The sequence below is a fragment of the Penicillium paradoxum genome (genome assembly GCF_028828445.1).
Source record: "Penicillium paradoxum strain IBT 22861 chromosome Unknown utg000005l_segment0_segment0, whole genome shotgun sequence".
Lineage (NCBI taxonomy): Eukaryota > Fungi > Ascomycota > Eurotiomycetes > Eurotiales > Aspergillaceae > Penicillium > Penicillium paradoxum.
Window position 1 is genome coordinate 2,360,086 of NW_026643183.1, and position 23,216 is coordinate 2,383,301.

General features: G+C 51.5%; 12 protein-coding genes across 12 annotated transcripts; 6 read left to right on the forward strand and 6 right to left on the reverse strand.

The window, feature by feature from the left end:
* Nucleotides 1–22: 22 nt before the first annotated feature.
* On the forward strand, nt 23–665 carry N7457_005903 (MARVEL domain-containing protein; the record flags this gene model as incomplete). Its single annotated transcript, XM_057176947.1, has 3 exons — nt 23–64; nt 118–384; nt 444–665. 3 exons carry the CDS (start codon nt 23–25, stop codon nt 663–665), a joined length of 531 nt encoding a protein of 176 aa, XP_057031249.1.
* Nucleotides 666–2,244: 1,579 nt separating this feature from the next.
* On the forward strand, nt 2,245–3,111 carry N7457_005904 (AP-1 complex subunit sigma; the record flags this gene model as incomplete). Its single annotated transcript, XM_057176948.1, has 5 exons — nt 2,245–2,255; nt 2,308–2,341; nt 2,410–2,527; nt 2,615–2,889; nt 3,079–3,111. 5 exons carry the CDS (start codon nt 2,245–2,247, stop codon nt 3,109–3,111), a joined length of 471 nt encoding a protein of 156 aa, XP_057031250.1.
* Nucleotides 3,112–3,706: 595 nt separating this feature from the next.
* N7457_005905 (RNA polymerase III-inhibiting protein MAF1) lies at nt 3,707–4,769 on the forward strand (the record flags this gene model as incomplete). The annotated part of the gene is made up of 2 exons (XM_057176949.1): nt 3,707–3,712; nt 3,780–4,769. 2 exons carry the CDS (start codon nt 3,707–3,709, stop codon nt 4,767–4,769), a joined length of 996 nt encoding a protein of 331 aa, XP_057031251.1.
* Nucleotides 4,770–5,407: 638 nt separating this feature from the next.
* N7457_005906 (uncharacterized protein) lies at nt 5,408–7,773 on the forward strand (the record flags this gene model as incomplete). Its single annotated transcript, XM_057176950.1, has 3 exons — nt 5,408–5,479; nt 5,529–6,509; nt 6,562–7,773. 3 exons carry the CDS (start codon nt 5,408–5,410, stop codon nt 7,771–7,773), a joined length of 2,265 nt encoding a protein of 754 aa, XP_057031252.1.
* Nucleotides 7,774–7,974: 201 nt separating this feature from the next.
* On the reverse strand, nt 7,975–9,256 carry N7457_005907 (endoplasmic reticulum-Golgi intermediate compartment family protein; the record flags this gene model as incomplete). Its single annotated transcript, XM_057176951.1, has 3 exons — nt 7,975–8,480; nt 8,535–9,122; nt 9,172–9,256. 3 exons carry the CDS (start codon nt 9,254–9,256, stop codon nt 7,975–7,977), a joined length of 1,179 nt encoding a protein of 392 aa, XP_057031253.1.
* Nucleotides 9,257–9,894: 638 nt separating this feature from the next.
* N7457_005908 (putative protein kinase) lies at nt 9,895–12,333 on the reverse strand (the record flags this gene model as incomplete). The annotated part of the gene is made up of 1 exon (XM_057176952.1): nt 9,895–12,333. One exon carries the CDS (start codon nt 12,331–12,333, stop codon nt 9,895–9,897), a length of 2,439 nt encoding a protein of 812 aa, XP_057031254.1.
* A 23-nt stretch (nt 12,334–12,356) lies between these two features.
* N7457_005909 (uncharacterized protein) lies at nt 12,357–14,185 on the reverse strand (the record flags this gene model as incomplete). The annotated part of the gene is made up of 3 exons (XM_057176953.1): nt 12,357–13,800; nt 13,855–14,041; nt 14,092–14,185. 3 exons carry the CDS (start codon nt 14,183–14,185, stop codon nt 12,357–12,359), a joined length of 1,725 nt encoding a protein of 574 aa, XP_057031255.1.
* A 556-nt stretch (nt 14,186–14,741) lies between these two features.
* N7457_005910 (PEX28-32 family peroxisomal membrane protein) lies at nt 14,742–16,400 on the forward strand (the record flags this gene model as incomplete). The annotated part of the gene is made up of 3 exons (XM_057176954.1): nt 14,742–14,878; nt 14,943–15,077; nt 15,131–16,400. The coding sequence occupies 3 exons, from the start codon at nt 14,742–14,744 to the stop codon at nt 16,398–16,400; spliced, it is 1,542 nt and encodes a 513-aa protein (XP_057031256.1).
* Nucleotides 16,401–16,560: 160 nt separating this feature from the next.
* N7457_005911 (nucleolar protein 16) lies at nt 16,561–17,306 on the reverse strand (the record flags this gene model as incomplete). Its single annotated transcript, XM_057176955.1, has 2 exons — nt 16,561–17,128; nt 17,179–17,306. 2 exons carry the CDS (start codon nt 17,304–17,306, stop codon nt 16,561–16,563), a joined length of 696 nt encoding a protein of 231 aa, XP_057031257.1.
* A 222-nt stretch (nt 17,307–17,528) lies between these two features.
* On the forward strand, nt 17,529–18,896 carry N7457_005912 (Zn(2+) transporter YKE4; the record flags this gene model as incomplete). Its single annotated transcript, XM_057176956.1, has 4 exons — nt 17,529–17,663; nt 17,713–17,863; nt 17,916–18,822; nt 18,881–18,896. 4 exons carry the CDS (start codon nt 17,529–17,531, stop codon nt 18,894–18,896), a joined length of 1,209 nt encoding a protein of 402 aa, XP_057031258.1.
* A 552-nt stretch (nt 18,897–19,448) lies between these two features.
* Nucleotides 19,449–20,656, reverse strand: N7457_005913 (mannosyltransferase complex subunit MNN9; the record flags this gene model as incomplete). The annotated part of the gene is made up of 2 exons (XM_057176957.1): nt 19,449–19,469; nt 19,538–20,656. The coding sequence occupies 2 exons, from the start codon at nt 20,654–20,656 to the stop codon at nt 19,449–19,451; spliced, it is 1,140 nt and encodes a 379-aa protein (XP_057031259.1).
* A 570-nt stretch (nt 20,657–21,226) lies between these two features.
* On the reverse strand, nt 21,227–22,464 carry N7457_005914 (uncharacterized protein; the record flags this gene model as incomplete). The annotated part of the gene is made up of 5 exons (XM_057176958.1): nt 21,227–21,646; nt 21,696–21,969; nt 22,021–22,176; nt 22,234–22,243; nt 22,314–22,464. 5 exons carry the CDS (start codon nt 22,462–22,464, stop codon nt 21,227–21,229), a joined length of 1,011 nt encoding a protein of 336 aa, XP_057031260.1.
* Between the last annotated feature and the right edge of the window lie 752 nt (nt 22,465–23,216).

Here is a 23,216-nt window from a genome sequence, read left to right on the forward strand (position 1 = left end):
CCCCAAAACTACATATTCCAAAATGGGTCTCCGAGGCGTGCAGTTGGGCCTCAGAGTCTGGGAGGTAAGTAGCAGTCGCCCTAGCTATCTTCACATACTAACGAAAAACACATCCAGTTCGTATGGACCCTGCTCGTGATGGCCCTGGTCGGTAACATGATCGCCGAGTCCTTCGCCGGAAACCCCGCGACAGTGAACTATTCCATCTATACATCGGTCTTTTCAATGTTCACGCTATTCTACCTCATCCCAGCATCGATCAACCTCGACTGGGCCCTGCACCCCATCATCATGATCGTCATTGATGCTCTGAACTGCATTTTCTTCTTCTGCGCAGGTATCGCCCTCGCCGCCAAGCTCGAATGCCACTCCTGCAGCAACCAGGTACGTACAGATCAATCTACCAGCCCGCCTTTTGAACCCACACTAACCCCACTCTCCAGGGATACCTCCGCAACAACGAAATCACCAACGGCTCCCACAATATGTCCAAGCGCTGCCGCGAGGCTCAGGCCTCCGTTGCGTTCCTCTGGTTCGCCTGGGCAGGCTACTTGGCCTCCGTCGTGGTCTCCATCTTCATGTCCCGCTCGGCTACTGTCAACATGCGCGGCCGCTCTTCTGGTAGCCGTCGGGGCGGTGCCGCCCCCAACATGTCCCAGGTCTAATTGTCTGTCTGTTATCGGAGCGGACTGAGCCTTGTGGCTTGGCTTCCTGCTCCGTGGTTATATTTACTACTTGGTAATTTGGGATACTCACTGGATTTTTTGGGGGGTGGTTTTAGAGTTGGTTAATGGCGCTGAGGCGGTGTGAATGTCGGTATATGAGGTGTGTATGGATGTGTACGATCTAGGAAGTTGGGCTTTGGGTTTTGGATATGTGAGTCTCATGCCTGTAACGATTCGGGATCACTGCCTTTATATCTCTCGGCTCGATATGAGTGGGATTGTTTGGATAATTGTGCTATTATTTAATTTCATTAATACTATTTGGTTTCTTTAATTTCGTTTTCTTGGGGTTCGGCCTGTTGTTGAGTATTAAGTATCTATAACTAGATCATGAGGACCGGTGAGAAGCACCCGGAGGCCCAACTTGCTACCCGGCTTCAATGGTCCCCGCTTGACCGGGACTCGCCTGTGCCTGATCCTACTGTGAAGGGGTCTATGGTGCAGGAGACGCACCTGATTTTGAATCTGCAGCGCTGTAGTGTCACCACGGAACCGTGGTGAGATGCTTTAAAGAGAGGGTGGACAAGATGGCCGTAATGCGGGTTCATCATGACTATTTACGTAGGTAGTTTCCTGCTACTTGGGATGTAACGTGTACTGCTCAATTATACATATCTTTTTTTTCAAAAAACAATTAATATATTTTCTTTGTAAGAAAGATATTACCTGCTACTTAAGGATTTAACTGTGTTAGGTACCGCACTGCAGAACTATGCATCAGTCCACCAAAGTGTTAACATGCCTTATTCTGCTTGGCAAATCCCCACCAATTAAGCATTAGGGATAGGCGGCATAATACATCGAGTAAGCGGTATGGCTAGTTGGGAAGGCGGTAGCAGAGGAGATGCCAAAGCTTTTGCCCAGTCACTGGAGGTCTAACCCAAGTACAGGCGGAAATGGATGGCAGAATGGAACGCATTGTTCTACTCAGCTATCCCTAGCCAAATTAACATCTCCAACCGTCTTTATGATATGCAATACCCAGGTATTTGCCGCTTACTACGGATTTGAGTTGACTGACACACCTAGACTTGGGCACCAGTACCTGGGGACAAGTAAGGCCAAAGTGTATGGAGAGCTGACGCGACGCCGCGCCTTCTTTTACAATTTCAGTGGGATTGCAACAGCTCTGACAGCAATTTTTCCTCGATTCAGTCGGTTGAAAGCCAACCTTGGAAGGACTCGAGCTGTCCGAAGGATTTTGACTCGCGCTGCGTGAGTTGTAATTTGAAATTCGTCCCTTGTATTTCGCCCATAGTTGGGGCCTTCAGTGGTCTGTTGAACGGGCGCAACACGATGGTGCTGCGCTGTATTGCAACTCAAACCGTTGTGCCGAATCCAATTTGAATGTTACCTAGATATCTTATAACAACGCAAAGACAAAAACTATAGTGTAGATGCTTAAATATGGAATCCACGTTAGCGGGGCAAAACTCCCCTCCGCTCCACCCAAAGAATTTCTCCAGAGCTTCCGCCCTGACACCTTTCCCCATCTCTCCATTTCACATCTCCATCCATAATGCCTATCCAGTGAGATCCTCCTGCAGCTGTCCAATTATGACCAGAGACTAATTCCCACCAGCTACTTGATTCTGCTTTCCCGGCAGGGCAAAGTGGTATGTGTCGTCACCCACCTTACTACCATTTGGCTGAAGGTGCCCCCAACTGACCACCTTTCTCCTAGCGTCTTGCCAAGTGGTTCACCACTCTCTCCCCCAAGGAGAAGGCCAAAATTATCAAGGATGTGACTCAACTGGTGCTATCCCGCCGGACGCGGATGTGCAATTTCCTGGAATACAAAGGTGGCTTTCTACCCTCTCTCCCCGCACGACCCCCTTTTTTTCGCTGACGAGCTGGACTTTTGGACTGACACGCACTGTTACCATCAGACTCAAAAGTCGTCTACCGTCGCTATGCCTCCCTCTTCTTCATCGCTGGCTGTGCCTCCGACGACAACGAATTGATCACCCTCGAGGTGGTGCACCGATACGTCGAGCAGATGGACAAGTACTACGGCAATGTCTGCGAGCTCGACATCATTTTCAACTTCCAGAAAGCATACTTTATCCTCGACGAGTTAATGATTGCAGGGGAAATGCAGGAGACGAGCAAGAAGAATGTCCTTCGCTGTATCAGCCAGCAGGACAGTTTGGAAGATATGGAGGTAAGTTTGGAGACTTCCCTGTTTGCACTCTATGGGGATTGTGTTGCAATATTCCTGGTCAAAGAGAGAATACTTGCGAGACAATGCTCTTCCCAAAGAAGTGCTCCATGGCTATATTTGGGCTCATTCTTCCCCTTTCCCCACCCCCAAGCCATGGCCAAGTTTCAGCCGGGCTAATTATTCCTCCAGGTTGAGGAAGATGTGGTCACCAAGATCATGTAACCCAAGCAAGCAGGATTCTTGCTCTGTTTTTGTCCGGCGTACAATATACATAGGAGTTCTTCATACTAATCAATACAACTGGTTCACTCAGGACACGGAAGAGATAACACGCAATCTGGAGCGAGTCGGGCTGTGAATGGGCCCTTTCCATGGGTTTGGCTGCTCGTGAGGTCAGTGCGGCTTCTCACTGGACCACGCCTTCCACACGTGACTGTTTCCGGAATCCTCCCCTCCCCAGACCGACTTGGAAGGACATCGGACAATCCCTTCTTGCTTCATTTCCATCTCTTTGTATACCTCCTTTCATTTGGATATCGTTGATATCCACTGGATATAAGACCTGCGTTCGGTCTTGTGTAGTTTGTGTTGCCCCCTTGCCCCCAGTCCTTGTTCGCGGTTATCACCGATCGACATCATCGCATCTCCACTTCCGGCCCAATTGCCCGTCGTGCTATCACTTCGTCCTCGCTTCTGTCTATCTCTATTCCAGAGGAGGCATTCAATTCAGTCTATCTGAATCGCAGACCGTGACACGTCATCTCAGGCGGCTTATCGGCTTATCTTGGGTTCTCCACTACCCCGGTTTACCCCCAATATGAAGGTAAACTTGGTGTTTACAACCCAAAACGTGACTTTGGGTCCCTTTACTGATTCTCTCCGTGGCCTAGTTTCTTCCACTTCCAGAGTTTGAAGACGTGACCAGTTCTCTCAATTTCGATACAACGGACTGTCACATTGTTGGCGGCTGTGACATCTACACCACGAAGGCCGCACGCTCCGATCGGAAACTCTACAACCATATCGAACAATCGCTGGAAGCTCAATACGAATCGGTGCTTCGATTTTCGGCTTCGCTTTCTCCTCCAAACGCCCACGATGCCGCTGAGACCCTCAACCTCTCGCGGTCTAGCCCGTTTGGACCCCTGAGCGAGCACTCGAGTCGACGGACCTTTGCCTACCTAATCGCCACTCTGAATGCGAGCCACCCGGATTACGACTTCTCCCAGGTACTGCGGCCTACTGATTTCCGACGCGAACGGAATTTAAAACGTGTCATGAACACAGTCGACTCAACGTTGCTCAACCTGCGACCGCGCGAGAACATCACTTTGTCTCCCGCATCCCCTGCAACACTTTCGGGATCGTACACCGCAGGGTCATCTTCTGCATGGGGCCCACGTGTGTGGAAGACAATTGATGAACACATGTCGCTGAAGGAGTGTTCAATTTACTCATATTCCCCGGAGGAGGATCCATCCGATGCCGATGACGGAGCTATTTGGAGTCTCCACTTCTTTTTCTTCAACCCGATTCGCAAGCGCGTCTGTTATATTTTCCTACGCGCAATCCCCATACTCAGTCATACGCCGGACGAATTGGCAACCACACCTACCGGGAAGCGCACCTACGACGATGGATATCTCACCCCGGATCTCAGCTCGAGCAAGCGTGCCAAATTTTGGTTTGGCGAACGCGCCATGTCGAGTTTTATCGGCAGTTACAGCGATGACGAGATGGATCGTCCCTCGAAGCCGAACCGGAGTTCCGCGGACGAATATGACACTTATGTCATCAGTGACGATGACGAAAACCTGCCACCCAACCGACGTGGTGTCAGGGCTATGAGTGAGGAAATCGCCGACTCAATGGAAGTCTAACAGAACTCACATTTGATTCTTTTGCTTTTTTTGGTCTTCTCTTCTTGTTTGTCATTTATTCTGTGGAGCTCCCGTTGATCGGGTATAATGTTTCTAGCCGGAGGTGTTGGGTTGTATTTCCTTTTTGACTGGCGCAATCAACTTGCATGGTTTTTGGTCCTCGAGGGGCGTTGATGAACGCACAAGATTGATATTATATGCCCCTCGGCTTTAGTTTTGTGACTTACTGCCTAATATTACCCAGGTCTGTTTCTTGGATGAGTGTGGGATTGTACCCATGTAGTTGGTAAATGGGGCTTTTATTCCGTCACTGGATCTGATACATCTGCCGAGTAATCTTCTATATGTCTTGCTTATGAGTGTCAGAGCCACCTCGGAGTTCTTTACTCTGGCCCGAGTGTCAAAATCGCAACACTGAGTTGATGAAACTTAATCTTGTTGGCGAATGGGATAGCCACTTAATAGGTATAGTTATAACCCGTAGAAGACCTCAAATAGTGATCAAGCCATCTGTTGCGTTGATCAAACGCATAGATTAGCCACGTGGTCCGTGCATCGGGGCAAGCTGTCCAATCTCTCCCTCCCTCTTCATCACAACCCCCCATTTAATCATATTCCTGCAATTCCAAAAATACATCATGGCCGACGATGCGGAGCGCATTAAAGCCGAGAAGCTAGCCGCGGCCAAGAAAAGGGCAAGCCCCCACGAAGTGACCCGATGGCGTTGTTTTCGGTGGCTAACATAAGCGTTGTTTGCAGGTTGCCCAACTCCAGAAGAAAAAGAAGGCTAAGAAGGCTTCCACTGCTGGAACAGAAACACCCAAAGAGCCACAATCACCAAAAGAAAAGGAACCCACGCCAGATGTCCCGTCTCCAGAAACTCCAGCGGCAGACGCCCCCGCAGACGAGAAGCCAGACAGGCAGGATGAGTCGGCAGAACAGGCTACTACCACCAAGCCAGCAGATGTAGAAGAATCGCTACCAACCCCGGAGGCCGATGCGAATGCTGAGTCCCCTACCGAACCGATGCCTCCAGCGCCCATATCTCCTGGTCCAGAGGCCGATACACTACCAGTGAAACTCGACGCGCAGGTCGAGTCTCCCACATCTTCTGTGCCGGAGGCTGACACGCTGCCGGTCAATCTTGATACACAAGTCGAAGCTCCTACATCCCCTGGGCCAGAACCCGATGCATTGCCAGTCCAGCTCGAGGCGCAAGTCGAGGCTTCCACATCTCCTGCGGAGGTCGACACCCTACCAGTCCGCCTAGATTCGCAAGTCGAATCTGACACCGAACCGATGCCTCCAGCACCCACATCTCCCGGTCCGGAGGCTGATCCGCTGCCCGTCCGGCTCGAGGCGTCCCGCCCCACCCATGGCCGACAACCCTCGCTATCGATTCAGTCAAAGATGCGATCGTCTTCATTCCGCAAGACATCTGTTTCACAAGGAAGCGTCTCGCCTTCTCCATCCACAACGCTCAAGTCCCCCGCACAATCATTACCGCCTTTGACAGGCGATGGGGATTCGGTTCACGAGGTGTTCCGTAAACAATCTACTAAGATTGAAGAACTTGAGAGGGAGAACAAGCGATTGGAGAAAGATCTATCAGATGCAACCACTCGCTGGCGCAAGACGGAGGAGCAAGTGGAGGATTTGCGGGAGGCAAGTGTTGATGGTGCGGAGTTGAGGGAGCAATTGAAGAAGGCGGAGGAGAAGGTTGCAAGTATCGAGTCATTGGTATGGAGCACTATTTCCAAGGACTTGGAATTTTGGCTAACTTGCTGAATAGAAAGAAGAAATTGCCTCCCTCCACCGACAGAACGCACAGCTTCAAACACGCTCACATCGAAACACAACGACAACAGAGTCGCCGCCAGCTGATCTCGTTCGTCAGCTCGAGTCCAAGTCTGCCACTATTGAGTCTATGGAACTGGAGATCTCAAACCTGCGCGCCCAGGTTACCTCACAAACTTCCTCTAACGATGCACACGAGTCACAGGTTGCAGCGCTCGAGGAAAAGGTTTCAAAAGCCCAGTCAGCACTGGAGAAATCCCAACAAGAACTGGCAGATACGAAGCAGGCGTTGACACGGGCATCCGAGAAAGCAGTCAAGGAAGGCGTCGATAAGACATCCACAGAAACGCTGATTAGGAATCTCCAGCGTGAGATTGAGGAGCATAAGAACGAAAAGAGCGAGTCGGAAAAGAAAATCGAGACGCTCGACAAGAAACTCCAAGCAATCGGTAATCTTCACAAAGAAACCGAAGCCCGACACCAAACACGATTGCGCGAGAGCGAGAAATCCGAAAAGGAAATCGCCGTGATGCGGAAGAAGATCGCCAGCATTGAAAACGAGAACCTCCGTCTGCGCGAGGAGAGTGATCGGATCCGCACTCGCCAAGCCGGCGGAGGCGCTGACGACGACGCCTTGGACGAGCTTGAGGATGAAGAACGGCAGCGTCTTGAGCGCCGAATCCGCGAGCTGGAAGGCGAGGTCTTCGATCTGCGCCGCGGCGTCTGGCAAGAGAGGCGCCAGGAAATGGAACACTATCCCGAGGATGGAACCACCCCTGCCTCCGGCGATGCAGCAAACGCATTCGATGACGTCGATCTTGTCGGTGGACGGCCTGACCATGCCCGTCGTCGCAGCATGGGTCAGCAACAGCAGCACTCGTCTTTCTCCACGGTGCTGTCTAGCGGCTTTGCTGCCTTTACGGGTGCCGCTGGCAACCGTGCCCGTGCTTCATCGTCCAATGCGCCTCACCCGCCCGGTACCCGTGGTAGTCTCGAGCTTGTCTCCGAAGAAAACTTCGACGATGAGTTCGACGAGGATGCATTCGCGCGTGCGCAGGCCGAAGAAGAAGGTCGCAAGCGCGTTGAATGGATGCGCGATATTAAGAGCAAGCTGCGTGACTGGAACGGCTGGCGTCTGGATCTAGTTGATAGCCGTGCTGGTGCCGAAGGTGCCGGCGTAGGCATGGGCGAGATCTTCGAGGTTTAGTTTCTTTATATATCTTTTTACGTATTACATGGCCATATGCAGGATGCATGATCTTTATAAATATACCACTCGGTCGAACTTTTACTGGGAGTTGAGACCAATGAACCTTGATGCAAACAAACTCCTCAATGCAATATGATATAGATATAGATCTGATGAACACCGACAATACACCACAAAAAAAATCAACCCGAAATCCCCTCAATCCATAGAAGTCTTCCCGGTCAGATATCCCTCCGACGACCTATTCTTCCTCTTCCCCCAAATCTCCCCAAGCCATGAAGTAATCTGATAAAGCCACCCACCAGTAACCAACACACCCGAAATGGTATTAATCACCCGAATCAAGAGCGCCAAGAATCCCGCCCTCTCCTCGCTGACCAGCAACAGAATCGGCTCAATATTATACTTGAAGAAAATCCCCGGCACAACCATCGGCGACTCCGGAATCGCCGCAGACTGGCTCGTCGCCGCATACTGGTTCGTAAACACCGTATCACCCCCGTGCTGCATGGCATCGGACGAGTGCGTGTACGCGTCCAACGCACCCTTGCCGCGACTATACAGCGTCGGCACGACGGATAGGAAATACTGGAATTTGTAAAAGTGCTCCTCGATCTCGGCAATGGTCTTATCAAGCGGATTCTGCAGAGTCGGGTAGTGAGGACCGAAAGATAGTTCCGTGATCATGTGCGAGAAGTTAAAGGCTAGAGATATCCGTTAGCAAGCACCACCCACACGCTGGCAAATCTATAACATACAAGCGTGATCCAGATGCGGCGCATTCTCCCGATACCCATGTCCACGCGCCGTAATCTGGAAATCACCCTGGACCTTGTTCCCCTCCAGACTGCCGTAAATGCGACACGCGTCGACGGCATCCCCGCGGCGCATGCGAGGGCCCTTGGGGAACTTGCGGCGCGGATTATGGCGCACTTCGCCTAGGACATGGCGGACGTGAGCGTCGGCTTCTTGCTCGGCGAGACGGTCGGAGTCCTCGTGGGAGAGGGTTTGGTATTCGTGGACGCCGGCGGATTCGTAGTTGCGTTTCTGCATCCACAGGGCCCAGTTTGTGTCGTCGCGTTTGAGGAGTTCGCCGGCGAGGATGCGGTCGCCTACTGCGTCTTGGATGTTGACGCGGAGTTTGTCGCAGGACATGTGCACGACTATGTCGAGGTTGAGTTGGAGTTCGTGCGAGACGCCCTTTTCAACGGTGAAGTGGTAGTTTTCCGTGCCGCGCCACCAGGTTTTTAGCTCGGAGTAGCTGAAGAAGGTGCATATGAGGAGGATTAGGAGGGTCCATTGGCCGCCGCTGCGGGTTGGGGTTGTGTAGGAGGGTTTGGTTTTGGCTGGGGTTGGTCAGTATGGATGGGGTTTTTGGAGATGGGGTTTATTTACGGAAGGCATCGAAGGTCTTGAGACCAGCTAGAGTGGACTTTTCGCCAAAGGCATCATCGTCAAGCTTGCGTTCATAGCCATTCATTGCGAATCAATTGTCCATGAAGGCTGGAGGTGTTGTCGGAGAAGTGGAGTAAATAAAGATAAGATGAGGCCAAGTAGCCCGATTGCCCCGGTACCTGCATGCCGGGCCTTTCTGTACTCGCTTTACTCGCTTTACTCGCTTTCATCTATTTGGATCAAGACGTTTTACAATCGGATAATCATTAATTCAGAATAACAAAAGCCAATAGACACCGTAAAATCGCTCTACACGTGAGCAATACATCGTAAACTCTTCGAAGAAATGCAATGAGAGATAACAATGTACAACAGATACCCACATAGGGCTCAGAAGAGAAAGGTCATCAAGTATAAGAAAGCAAACGAAGGGCAATGCATGAGCAAGAGCAAAGGATAAGGTATAAGCCATACTGTCATCATGGGCGCAATGCAAATGCAGGAACAAGGGGGTATAACATGAATGCATCTCAAGTAACAAAATGCTGACATGACAACCACCCGATGCAATGGATGAGAAACAGAAGTTAAACACGAGGGTTGGTATTACAGGACGTTCAGCAAAGGGAAAATTAAAAAAAGAAAAGAAAAGAGACATGCAACATCATTTCCTCTATCGGCCGGTCAGCATCCTGTTCTCTGGCTCCGCTTGATGCCGTTGATCTAACTCACCAGACTTGTCGCAGCCGCCGCAGTAGCGAGGTCTGGTTTCCCACTGATACTCCGCGCCGAAACGCGAGGAAGGGCGGATCCGACAGTAGAATTATTGGAGCCTCGCTTGCCGGGGCTGGATGGTGGACCGTTGATGGTCGAGTGGCGTTTACCGCTACTCTTGACTGGGGAAGTACCCGAGACATCGCGAGAGCGGATGAACCCGCTCTTCAGCGTAGATCCCGGAGGCTCGGGAAGAGGACGAGCGGCCGACGTGACAACCCGCTTGGAGGGTGAACTTGTTGAGTACATCCTAGACCGAGGAGCCTTGATACCCGTGAGGAATTCATGCTTCAATGCATCGTGGGGCGAAAGTCGTCGAGCAGGATCCCAGCGGAGACAGCGAGTGATGAAGTCAAGGAAAGCTTCATCATCGCACTTGAGCGTCTGCCGGAGTTCCTTAGAGCTTGGACGACGGCGGCGTCCCTTAGAGGAAACAGTCAAACGTGGTTTGCCGAGAGAATCGAAGAATAACTTCTTGCGTGAACTCTTCTCAATCAAATGCTTTTCCGGAGGACCAAAGACCTCCATGATACAAGCAAGCTGTTCTTGTTCATTCTCTCCGGGGAAGATGGGATAGCCAGTGAAAAGCTCAGCCAAAATACAACCCAAACTCCACATGTCTATCGGCATACCGTACGACATTCCAAGGATAACCTCAGGCGAACGATAGAAGCGACTTTGGATGTAGGTGTAGACCTTTTCATTCTCAAAGCAACTGGAACCAAAATCAATGACTCGGATTTCAGAGTTCAGGGGGTGAACAAGAAGAATGTTCTCGGGCTTCAAGTCACAGTGAATGACCTTCTTCGCATGCAATAGCACAAGACTGCTCAGCATCTGCTTGGTGAAAACACGAATTAGCTTCAACGAGAACCCTCGGAATTCATGAGCCTTGATGAATTCATAAAGATTCATGCCAAGGAGTTCGGTTGAAATACACAGATGACCACGGAAGTAGAAGCTCTGGGTAAAGTTAACCACACTATGCTTGCCGTGAGGATCCCACTCCTTTAATTTCTGTAGAAGGTTGACCTCAATCAGGGCTTGCTGGTGGAATCGCTTCTTATTGCGAATAATCTTAATCGCAACCAGAGCCCCGGTCTTGTGGTCTACGCATCGCACGACCTGACCGAAACTGCCCTTGCCCAGAACATCAACGACTTCGTACCGGTAAGCCAGGTGGTCACCGATAACAATGTTATAATCTCCACGCTCGTCGTCGTAACCAAAGTTGGCCGCACTGGAGTGGAGGTCTCCAACGTGTTTCTTAGCAGTCTGGGTGCCGCAGAAGAAAATGTCCCGATAATCGATGATCTCGCCACGTTCAAAGATATTAAGAGTTGCCATCTTCAAGGCCTGAGCCGGACTGACACGATCCTTTGGTCCAGCCTTGCGACGCAAGTCGTCCAGCACACGCGCTGCCTTTTCAAAGTCTTTGCGTTTGGCACCAAGTCGCTTCATCTCTTCGTCTGCAATCACCACATCTGGATCAATGGTGTTCTCGTTAGATCGCGGAGCAGCCGCAACACTAGACCTGGCACTGTTGATGATTTTGTGAACCGGGGAGATGTACGTGCTCTGCGCGCGTCTAGAGCGATCACTTTCAACGGACTCATTGGAAGGGGTAGGTTCCAGAGTGAGGCTTTTGTCGCTACTGACACTGGGCTTGCGAGTCGTGGAGTTTGTTGTACTTGAAATAGAAGACTGTCGGCGAGGATTGAGATACAAGGGCTTGAGACTTGGGCTTGTTGAAGCGGCCGTAGACAGATTGCTCCATGTCGCAGAGGCTGGGAGTTTAGGCGGCAGCATAGGAGTATGCTTCGCTGGATCACTATCGGCCTCTGCTTTTTGTGTCTTTGAGTTGCTGCGAAGTCGCGCCACCTTGAGCCGATCTCGAAGGGAGGTGGTGGATGTAGCGGCACTCTCAGGCTCTGAAGGTGTCGAGATCTGACTGAGGCGCTCTGGGGCGGGGGTGAATATAGCATTTTGTGTCTGAGGCCGGGTACCATTCAACTTCTGTGCTTGCGTCCGGTTCGAGTATTCGGCACTGACCTGTTGGCGGAGATGGTTGAGCTCGGCACCGCTCTTGGGCAAAGTGTATGAAGCATAGGGGGAAATGTTGCGATTTGCATTTGGTGTGTCGAACGACTCAAAAGCGCTGGTACTACTAGAGGCTCGCAACGCAGCAGTTGATGTACTCACCGCGAAATGAGAGGTGCTGCTTCGCGCTTGAGTAAGGGGCATCTGATCCTCTTCGTCGCGATACCAAAAGTTCGCTTTTGATGCTGTCATTGGAGTACTAGGAGTCTTTGCCATCATTTGGTGGGAGGGGGTATGCGCTTTGCGTTCATCGTCTCTGTCCTTCAGGGCTTCAATTTTGGCCGTCATTGGTGTACCCAGAGGTAAGAGATTCAGGGGGGCAGTTTTAATGGCTGTAGACCCTTTCGTCCAGCCAGGACCGTCGAATTTCGCGTTCGCGGTTCAGGGGTTTTTGTGACAGGGTCCCTGGTGCCAACTTGGACGGTCGAGTGCGCATCAGAGTCGGTATCTTTGATATTCAGAAGGCTTAAATCCACAGGAATGCTCGATTTTCTGGGTGCAGGGAAAACAGGCGCGTCCAGTTCACCTTTAGGTGATTCGTAGGCCTTTGGGATTGCTGGAACCGGTGGAACCTCCTCTCCGTTGGAGTTCCCTTGTTCTGTACGCGGTTTTGGCGTGGGAAGTCGCGACGAAGAAAGATTTTGGGATAGACGAGTTTGTAGAGTGCTTCCAGAGTTCCGCGCCGAGTTATAGCTGGTGCTTGAGGAAACTGACAATCCGGAGCTGTATGATTTGCGGGTTGGATCAGGCGTGGTGCGGTTCGAGGAAGGTGTGACGCTTTTCCTCGGAATTTGAGAGGGGGATTGATTTGAGGATAGAGGGCGGATGGGAAGTGATTCTGTCTGTGTGGGAGGTGTGTGTGGCATCGGAGGGGCTGGAGGGGCAATTGACATTCGTTTCGCTCGACGCGCATCAGTGGGACTGATTGTTCGAGCTCCAAGTCCTGTGGCATGGGGAGGCATCAGAGAAGCCCGCTTAGAAGTCGAGGAGGGAGCTGCCACGGCACCAGAATTATTTCTAACAGGACTCCGCACAGCATTGGTGGAGTTTGATCGTGTGTGATCAACGATACCAGATGTAGTCAAGAAAGGACCACGAGGCTCCCGCGGGCTAGGCTGGAATGATTTGGCCTTGAGATTTCGAACAACGGAAGAGACCTTGACATCAGAATCTGGAAGTCGAGGACGGAGAAGATTATTGCTCGCGGCGGTGTCATTGTTGATTTTGCGGGCACTGAGACTGGCACGCCTGGCAGAAGCATTTGTAGGCGCAAAGGCCCCAGAGCTAATCGATTTGCGTGGAGCTCTCGAAGTCGTTCCAGCGGATGGCTGAGCTAAGCTCTGTCGGCGAGCGCGAGTATTGGCGGAGGATGCTGTGAGCCCTGTAGAGACAGTCTGACCGTTTGGACGTTGCACCTCACTCTTTCGGCGAACAGAAGGACCTCGTGTGCGTTCCGATACATTGTTTGCATAATTTTGAGATTCCCAGGGATGGGTTGGACCCGTTTCACGATTCTCCCCCGAACTGGTGCTCCCGGGCATGGGAAAGTGGTTTAAGGTAGGTTCGCCCAAGATGCTATTCTGGAAATCATCAAAATTGACCGGTGCGAGAAAGTCTGCGTTCTCTGAATTGTCAGGATCGGGATTAGCCTTTGCTAGGTTTCCCACGCTCGTCGATCGGAGGTTAAAGCTTTTGGTCGAATCGAGGGTGGAATCAACAGACGAATTCCCGGAGTGAATATACGGGCCGGGTTTGCTAGATATTGAATTAGTTTGAATTCAATCATAGCGAGAGCAGAACCGTATATACCTCCAACGCGAAGTCTCTTGCGGTCGCGGGCCCTGAGGAACCTTTTGATCTCGAATCGACATTCGTCTCCTATTCATTCCACCTGTGCGCGGCCCAGTCACCCCATTCGAAGAGTCATAATTGGTGTAATTCGAGGGGAAATTGGTCGAGGCCGACTTTTGCAAGCGTCGGCGGACCGGAGCCTCTGCTGTTTACGGTCAGTATCTAAATGCACCTTCCCGAATAATCTCAACTCACCTCCCGAGCCCGAATCGTCGTTGGAGGCAGCATATGCTTGCGCGTATTCGGTCCGCGTTTGACCCCTCCCCGGTGTTTGGGGCATCGGTGGCATTGTTTATTCCGTGTGTGTTTTTTTTCTGAGGTCGTAACAGAAAAGGAGACCCAGGGATGCGATTGCAATTGTAGCCAGGAGAAGAACGAGGACTCAAACAAGATAGAGATGAGCACCGTCGCGCGACTCGTGACAGCAACTACCGTTCCATTGCGAGCTGTTCAAAGAGCAAGTGCAAGTTCTCTTTGATAATGAATTTGAGAAAGCAAGGTTGTTGGGGCAGTCCACTTAAAGGCGGTAACTAAAGGGAAAAAGAGGGTAATGGGGGGGTTATAAGTAACCGGGGAAACAAAGAGGAGATCTATGAGATCGAAGCTGAGGATTCCCGAACCGAAAATAATAAACGAAACAAAAGGGATCAAAAATACCAAAAGACCAAGTTTGTGTATGTGAACTATCGAATTCGAGGTAGCGTTCCCCTGATGCAAACTGTTGGCTTAGGTCAGCCACCGTCGGCGGGATGCCTTCCTGATCGGCACAGCATGTGCTTGTTCGCGTGGGAATGCCGATTTACCTTCTCCTCTGGTCGTCGTGTTCGTGGCATTGTTGATTCATCATGGATGGGCTTACAGAGGCCTTGAGTGAGTCTCACGGACAGAAACCGAAACGAACCAGTCCTAGTTCGCTGAGCAGTTCGCACTCACGATCATCCTCTCTATCCAAGAACTCATTGCAAGACCGCCTATTTACAAAGTATGTTGTGGTCTGCTGGGATAAAATCCAGGCCATGGGAACCCTCAATAGCTAACGGCCACAGACTACTCCAACAAGTCATACCAACTGACGATGAAGATGAAACTGATGCATCGGGAGACAAGGCCTTGGCCTCTCCTCAGAAACCGGCTTTCAGCTTGCCCGTAATGGCCAATAATTTCCGTCGTTTTAATGCAAGGTATTGATGAAACATCTTCATCCAACTTGACATCCAAACTAAAACCGCCATAGAATCGGAGTGGTCTTTTTGCTCCAGAGTCGTGTGGAGCAAGTATTCAGTTGGGATTCACCAACCCATACCACCTCTTTTCTTTTTGTTTACTCTTTTATCTGCCTACAACCTCATCTACTGTTGGTGTTGCCCTTGGTGGTGTTCTTGCTCTTTATCATGGTCCCGGCATTTGTGACCCGTCATCCACCACCGCCGAACACCTCCACGTCCAGCACTATGCCTTACTATTCGTATGATGGACCAGCGCTGGCGCCAGCCAGAACTATTAAACCAGCGCCAGAGACCTCTAAAGACTTCCTCCGGAACATGCGAGATCTGCAAAACTGCATGGCTGATTTCTCAGATGCCCACGATGCCGCTATCTCGGTCTTTGCCCCATTGACGGATTTCTCCAACGAGCAGCGCTCTTCAACTGTTTTCCTGTTCGGCGCCATATCCACAGTGTTAATGTTTGTCAGCGCCCATCTCTTGCCCTTGAACCTCGTCTTTCTTGTTGCTGGGAATGCAGCGGTACTCTCCATCCATCCAACGATAGGCAAATTCTTGTTCGATCTCATCCATGAGATGGGTGGAGATTCCATTGACGCGGTCTTGGATGAGCATGATGGATTCGCCGCATCAGTCCCTGCGGACCCAACTGCAGCGATGTCATCACTAGAAAAGATTGCAGACATCTCCTTGGACACATACCCAGAAGAACGGGAGGTGGAAATTTTTGAACTGCAGCACCGTGCTGCAGGAACGTCAGAGTCTGGCTGGGAAAGTTTTGTCTTCAGTCACGCGCCATATGACCCACTATCACCATCTCGCATCGCCGGCGATAGGCCTCGTGGATGCCGATTTTTTGAGGATGTGCGAGCTCCGTCTGGCTGGGCTTGGAAGAGCAAGAAGTGGGAACTGGATTTGGATTGCCGGGAATGGGTGGTGGAGCGCATGATCACTAGTGTTGGGTTTGAGGTGCCTGGCGTGACCGCCGAAGGCAACGCCATTGTCGGAGAAATTGGTGGTTGGGTCTGGGACTTGCCTTGTACTCGGCAAGAACCAGATGAGGATTTGATCTTGGCCTATGGAGATTTGCCTGAGTCGGTTTCCCCCAAAAAGACCAAGGGGAAGAGCAAAGAAAACGAGAACGTCAAATCTCAGGATTGGGAGGAAGGCAATGCATCCTTCGGAGTGGGAGAATGGAGACGTCGACGATGGGTACGAGTAGTGCAACGAATCAGCCTTCCGCCGGCGGGGGTTGTTACCTACTCAACACTTAACAGCTAAGGGAAACCACAGCACGAGATCACGAATCCAAGCGGCTCATTTGCCGTTCAATAATATTTACTTCGGGACACATGCATACACGTAGACACTTTTTAAGAAACAGAAAAAGACAAACGCCAGACTCGCCCTAACCAGATGCTCAGAACAAATGAACAAGGCATTACTCCTGACTCTTCTTCCACTTGTTAATTCTCCTCCGCAAATCACCCTCGCTCTGCTGCATAGGATTCAACTTGCGATCACGCATCATAGCAGCGAAGTTATCGCCGTGCTTGTCAATCAAGCGCTGAGCCCACTCGCCCTCACGCGAGCTCTGGAACCGCGGCTTCTTGGCACGCACAGTCTTGCCCTCCTGATCAGCCTGGCGCTCGAGCTGTTTCACAATCTCGGAGTCCGCAAGAGGGTTGCTCTCGATTTCGAGGTCGTTCAGAGGGTCGTTGAGTGGGTTCTTGCGCGAGCGCTGGCGGCCGGCCACTTCCACGCTGTCGTCGTCATCGTGGATAACACGCAGAATTGCGCCGGTCTCGGGATCGCGCTCAACTCGTGTCTCGCCGAGATCAAGCTTGGCTGCAGCTGCCTTGGCGCTGCCACGGATGTGCAGGGAGTTCTGGTTCTCAGGGAATTCCTCGTCCTTTGCGGGCATACGTTCGCGGCCGCCAGAGGGTGCATTAAGCTTGTGCATCAAACCAAGGCGCTGGTAGTTTTGTGTGAGGGTCAATGAGCGATCCCTGGAAATCGTCAGTGGTTTAATTCTTCGAGGTGAGCAGAATGTGCATACCAGTTGTCGGCGATGATCTGATTGCCCAGCACATTGATCTTCTTGTGGCCGGTCTTGAGACGATTGTCCTTGGCGCGGGCCTTGGAGCGCCCGGAGCGCTCCTTCTTCTTCTGCAAAAGTTTACCCATTGTGGATGTGGAGTGATTGCGAGGTTAAATGGACTCTTGTTCACTGTAGTCGGCGATAATAAAAAGCCCGTTATCGAAACTTTTTTTCTTGAGTTTGCAGGTCTTGGCATGTTTGTTCAGGGTCCCGCGATAAACAAGTGGTCTGACCGCGATAGCGGCTCAGCTCGAGCTAGGTGTATCCCCTATCGCCTCGACACAAGACCAGAGACCATTTCATTCACAATGGTTTCGCGCTTCTTTCCTTCGCGCAGAACGGGCCTTGCCCTGGCTGCAGGATGTCTTTTGTTTTCAGCCTTGGCGGCAGCCAATGTTGGCCCCGGAGAGCTCTCTGTGGGTCAGATCGAGGAGCAATTGCAGGTACGCTGTACAATGACCTGTACTGTCTACATCAACTAACCTGCCACAGAACTGCCCACTAGTCGAATCTCTGAACGAGCATAAGCGGGCTACCCGCCCAGAGACCACTAGCCTGACTGCGAAAATCTTCGCAGTCCTCTTCCCAAGCACCCCCGCTGTGAACGCCCTACTGGCAACTTTGTATATCTCCGGTCCCCCCAGTAAGCCATAACACCCGCTACTTACAACATGCATCTCCTAACCACGCTCCAGATTTCCTCCTGGCACTATGCCCACCCAATATCGACCCCTCCTCACTGTCAGTGATGGTCGCATTCGCCGTCGGCGGCTTGCTCGGTGACACCCTCTTCCACCTACTCCCCGAGATCTTTGTCGGCGAAGCTTCCCCAGACCATGTGAGCTTCGTAATGGTCGAGCCAAACAAGAACTTGCTCCTCGGCTTGGGTATCATGGTCGGATTCTTCACCTTCGTCGCAATGGACAAGACCCTCCGGATCGCGACTGGCGGCGAGGGCGGCCACGACCACTCCCACAGCCACGCGCCCACAGAGCCCACCGCCGCAGCTACCGGCGCCGAGAAGAAGTCCAACGGCGAGCTCAAGCAGCGTAAATCCGCCGCCAAAGAATCCACCCCCGCCCCAGAGAAGGAAATCAACCCCAGTGTCAAGCTCGGCGGATATCTCAACCTCATCGCCGACTTCACGCATAACATCACCGACGGTCTTGCGTTGTCGTCTTCCTTCTATGCTTCACCTACAATCGGCGCGACGACCACTGTGGCCGTGTTCTTCCACGAAATCCCCCATGAAGTCGGTGACTTTGCTCTGCTTATCCAATCCGGTTTCTCGAAGCGCAAGGCGATGGGAGCGCAGTTTGTTACTGCTATTGGTGCGTTCTTGGGTACGCTGATTGGAATTGCGGTTCAGGAGCTCGGTGGCAATGGGACTATGTTGGATGATGTCGAGCCTGTTGGTCTTATGGGAACTAGCCTTACCTGGGGGGATATGCTCCTTCCGTTCACCGCGGGTACATTCTTGTACGTTGGTACCGTGGCTGTGATTCCGGAGTTGCTGGAGACAGGTAAGGACAAGGGTGTCGAAGTGCGCAAGACCATCACACAGTTTTTGGCTGTCGCTCTTGGTGCAGGTATTATGCTTGCGTAAGTATCTGTTCTGTTTCTAAGGTTTTGATTGAATTCTCGCTGACATATACCATAGTATCTCCTGGGATTAATTTCCTAGTTGCTCGCCGGTGCTATGACCTTGAAATATTGAACAGTGCCCAGCACTGCATAGAGTCTTGATGCAATAAATGTTCTTGCCTGTGGCTTGCTCAAAAAGGATGCCCCAGTCAGAGATAATTAGGTAGATCACTACACCTTTCAACTACATGACATACGATGCTTAAATATGATAGTTTGGTTTCATCTTGCACGATCCTTAAGTAACCGTTTATTCGATATGAAAATCACCATGTTAGAGCCAACATAAATTCACAAGAATCATCAAGCCAGCAACGCCCATAGAACTAACTCCTCCAACATAAAAACGAACACCCACTGGTATTCATAGATAATAGACATAAAGAATGCAAAGCCAATTTTGAGATTTGGGATGGAAATCACCCAGGTACGTATGAAATAAGATCTCCACTGAAAGGACGCCGAGGTGAATGTTGATAATGAATCTCTCGTATAGCAGCAAGAGATGAGAAAGTCATTGAAGATGCGCACAGCGCAATGTATGCAAGTGAAAAATAGATGTCAAATGTGGCTCTGGAAGCCTGTTACTCGTTATAATGGTAGACCTAAAGAATGTACGGTAAGTAATTGCTTTTTCTGCAGCCGGAAGGCGATAAGCGCGAAAGAAACTCACGAAGTAATCCGGAAGTCCGATGACCTCGTACCCCAATCGCCGAGCCATCTTCGCAAAGCCCTCTGTCTCTACCAAATGGTAGAATGGGAAGGCCGGGAACATAGCTCCGTCACGGTGTACATCGGCCTTGACTAACAAAGCAGTACCACCAACACCGTCGAGAGCAAGCATCTTCTTCGGATCAAGGTTTGTCATATCTGGCAGGTACGCCATGAGAGTGCGATAAGTAGGCATCTCCGCATATCCCTCGAGCAGAATCTCATCAGGGCCCATGTTTGCGGCGAGGTTCTGCGCTATCTGGCTATCAACCCAAGAGTTGAAGTCATAGGGCCTGATATCCCACTTCTTCTTCGCAGCATCGTAGAAGCGCTGGAAACAGTTCGGCACAATCACCGGCTGATCGAACGATGTTAGGTCCTGAATGAGCGACGCCGGCGTCTCGACAACGTCACTATCCAGCCAGAGAACCCAGGAAGTGGAGGGCCCGAGCGTTGTGAAGACGAGACTGTTCCGAGCCCGGCTCATGGACTCGCGACGCTCCTTCTGCGCGGACATTGCATGTCGGGCCTTCTCATCTTGGGATTTCAATGGTGGATCGAAGTCTTGGCGGAGGATGCTAATGCTCGCAAAGCGGTTGTCGATTGGCCCCGATTGCGTCTTGGCAATAGCTTTCTCTAGAGCCGCAACTGCCGCGTTGCCGTCACTTGTTTTCGGTGCGATGAATCCGAGCGAGATCAACTCGTGGGGATAGCTCAGTTTGACGATGTTGTCCCAGTATTCCTGGTAGAAGCGCGCGAGCGGGGTGAGGATGAGGACCCGCTCGCCGTTGGCGACTGAGTCCGCGCTGCTGGTTAGGTTGTTGAGGTCGTATTGGACGACTGGAGGAGCCGCCTTATAGCCATCGCTCCGGATTGGTTGCGATTTGAAGAATGGCTTTGTGGGGGAGGAGAGAGGGTGCTCGGCGGCATTTTCCTGGCGTTGCTGGGAGCTTACGGCTGCGGATGCGGAGGATGCGGGTGTCGAGGGTGAGAGCATGAAGCATATGAAGCCAAATGCCAGCAGCGCTGCCAACAGGAGGCTGACTGGGCTCGTGCGGCGCATGGAGCGTGCAACGGCCATGGCCGATCAGCGTTGAATTGGAGGTTGAGACGTGTTGCTTTCCAGTGAAACCCGTTTAACGTTTAGATTGCGGGAATGCCTCAGGCAAAAAGGCATCCAGTATTCAGCCTCGAGTTTGCCGATAATTCCTCCCCGAACAACTACTATGGAAAAGGAAGACTGACGTGGAAGGATCTGAGAAAGGCGAAGAGAGCTCTGGTGGATTACTTTTATTCTTTGCTTTGTCCGGAAAGAGACAATCCAAGACAACCCACTGTCACTCTCCACTATCGAGTACCTGACCACAAAGGTCGAGATCACCAATTCCATGACCCAATTGCGAATCGCCATTTGCTCGGTCTTTGAATTTACCCGGTGTTATCGCAACACTTGGAAGAGAGCCCGGAGGACGTCATCGCCGAATGCGGCCTGTCATCACATTCCTGATCGTGGGCAATCCTAACTCGGAATCACATTTCTTCAATAAAGAAAACACGTCAAATTGGGTATGTTCGTCTAATTCTTTTGTCTAACAAGGGGGAAGGTCGGTATCTTTAATCATTGGAGTTCATGAAGACCAATATGATGGAGTTAGGGCAAGGTACGCATTACACCCTCGAATGCAACCAGGGCCATTGCATTCGCCGGGAACGCCCTGAGGAAACACGGCATAAAGCCCCGCCAGTACCCTCTCCACCCACGTTCACGCCACACGGCGACCGCAGCATCCTTCCAGCCGCGGAACTGTCGTTTGCCGTCATTCAGCGCGCCGCCCATGGGGTCGGTCATAAGACGCTGCTTGACAACATCGGACGGGTAGGAAAACATCCAGAAGCACTGGGCAGAGATACCGCCAGCCCAGAAATTGATGGCAGGCGCAGACATCGTGGTGTTATTTTTGAAGTAGCGAGTAAGGATGTCGTAAGAGCCCCACCAAAAGAAGAAAAATGAGCGGAAGAAGACTGTTGCCCAAAGTCCGCGGTACAAGCCACGAATACCGTGCGTGCGCATCTATCTATATCAGTCTGGTGTACAAGTCATTGTAGTCATCGAGACTCACCATCTTGCGGAGACAGTCGATCGGTCCGCTGTACATACGCTTCGATTTGTCCGCGGCGTACTGCACCTGCAGGCGAGCCTTAACGTGCTCGACTGGGGCTGCGATGAAGCTGACTGTCGTACCAGCCATAATACCGGCAATTCCATGCCCGAAACTAGGGAGGGTTGCTAGGTCTGGCTGCCAGCGTGTGAAAGGGAGGTAAGGGCGGATGTGAGGTTTCGAGAAGACGTTTTCAAGTAGTAATCGACGGTAGAGAGTCAAAGAACCCAACATGCTGCAGCAGGTCAGCGATATCCCCTTCGGCTCCTCAAGTTCCAAAACTCACACAGAGTCCATCACCATCCATCCGACCAGCGGCGGTGTAGCTCCCTTGTAAAACCCGCGTACACCTTCCTTTCGCAAAGTCTGCAGCGTGCAGTCCATCGGTCCGCGGAACTGTACATCTTTGCTAGTTTGTAGACGAACCTTGACGGTATCAAATCTGTACGGTTTTGTCAATTAAGAGCTCAGCTCGACGTAGGGAAAAGCTTGTGCGTACGGGTGCCCAACTGTAGGAAAACAATATTAGCTTCTAATCCAAGACAAGCCACAAGAATCACGCAATAAGACACGACCTACCACTCAGCTTCGCAATACCCGAGAACACACCCGCAACAAAACCCTTGTAATTCGACTTCGACGTCCCCGACTGCTCAAGCGCGCTTTCCGCTTTTTGCGGGCCCATCAGATCAGGTGCAGAAACAGGTAAAGGCGCCTGCGCCGGTGACATCCTCTAAGAACCACACGTGGTTTCCTCTAATCTGCAATTCTGGATTGCGGGATCAATGCGTCACGGAAATGAACGGTTCGCGTAGAATGTGGTGTGCTCGGGCGCGATCCGCGATCAAATAGAAATTGTGGCGACGGATGCCGATAAGGATACGGCGAGTGATCCGGGGGTTGCTGGGCTGCCAAGGCGCGGTTTGAGACAATCTGGCGTGTTTTCTGGGGTAGCTGGGGTAAATATATGAATGCAATGGAGTAATTGAGGGGAATAACGAAAGGGAGAGCTGTTTTAATCATCTGCTGGCCCCCGCAGATTCCTCTCGGGGAGGGCGGGTGCTCCTCCGAATCGATAATCCCGCCTGAGGCAGAATTTGGAGGTGGCTTTCTAGCTAGCCCTATAGGGAGTAGTAGGTCCAGATTACCTTTGAGAGTTCGGAAGATTGCCTGCACGTCATCTCTGATTCAATCCCTGTAGTCTACCTAATGGGGATATGTAGCAAGGGGTTGATTCTGTCGAAGAGGGCAGGTCTTAGCAGTAGGCCCAACGGCGGCAGTCCACGGGTCGCTGTAGGGAACGATGAAGACTTGAAATAGGAAAGCTGTGATATACTTGGATTACCCCAAAATCAGATTGGCAACCCCAACTAGTACGAAAAATACGAGGGACGCCAAACCCAGTTGATATCCAAATGTCAAACCGTTCGACCAGCTGGTCCACCATGTCTAACAGACCACGACAGCTAGCGGTCTCTAAAG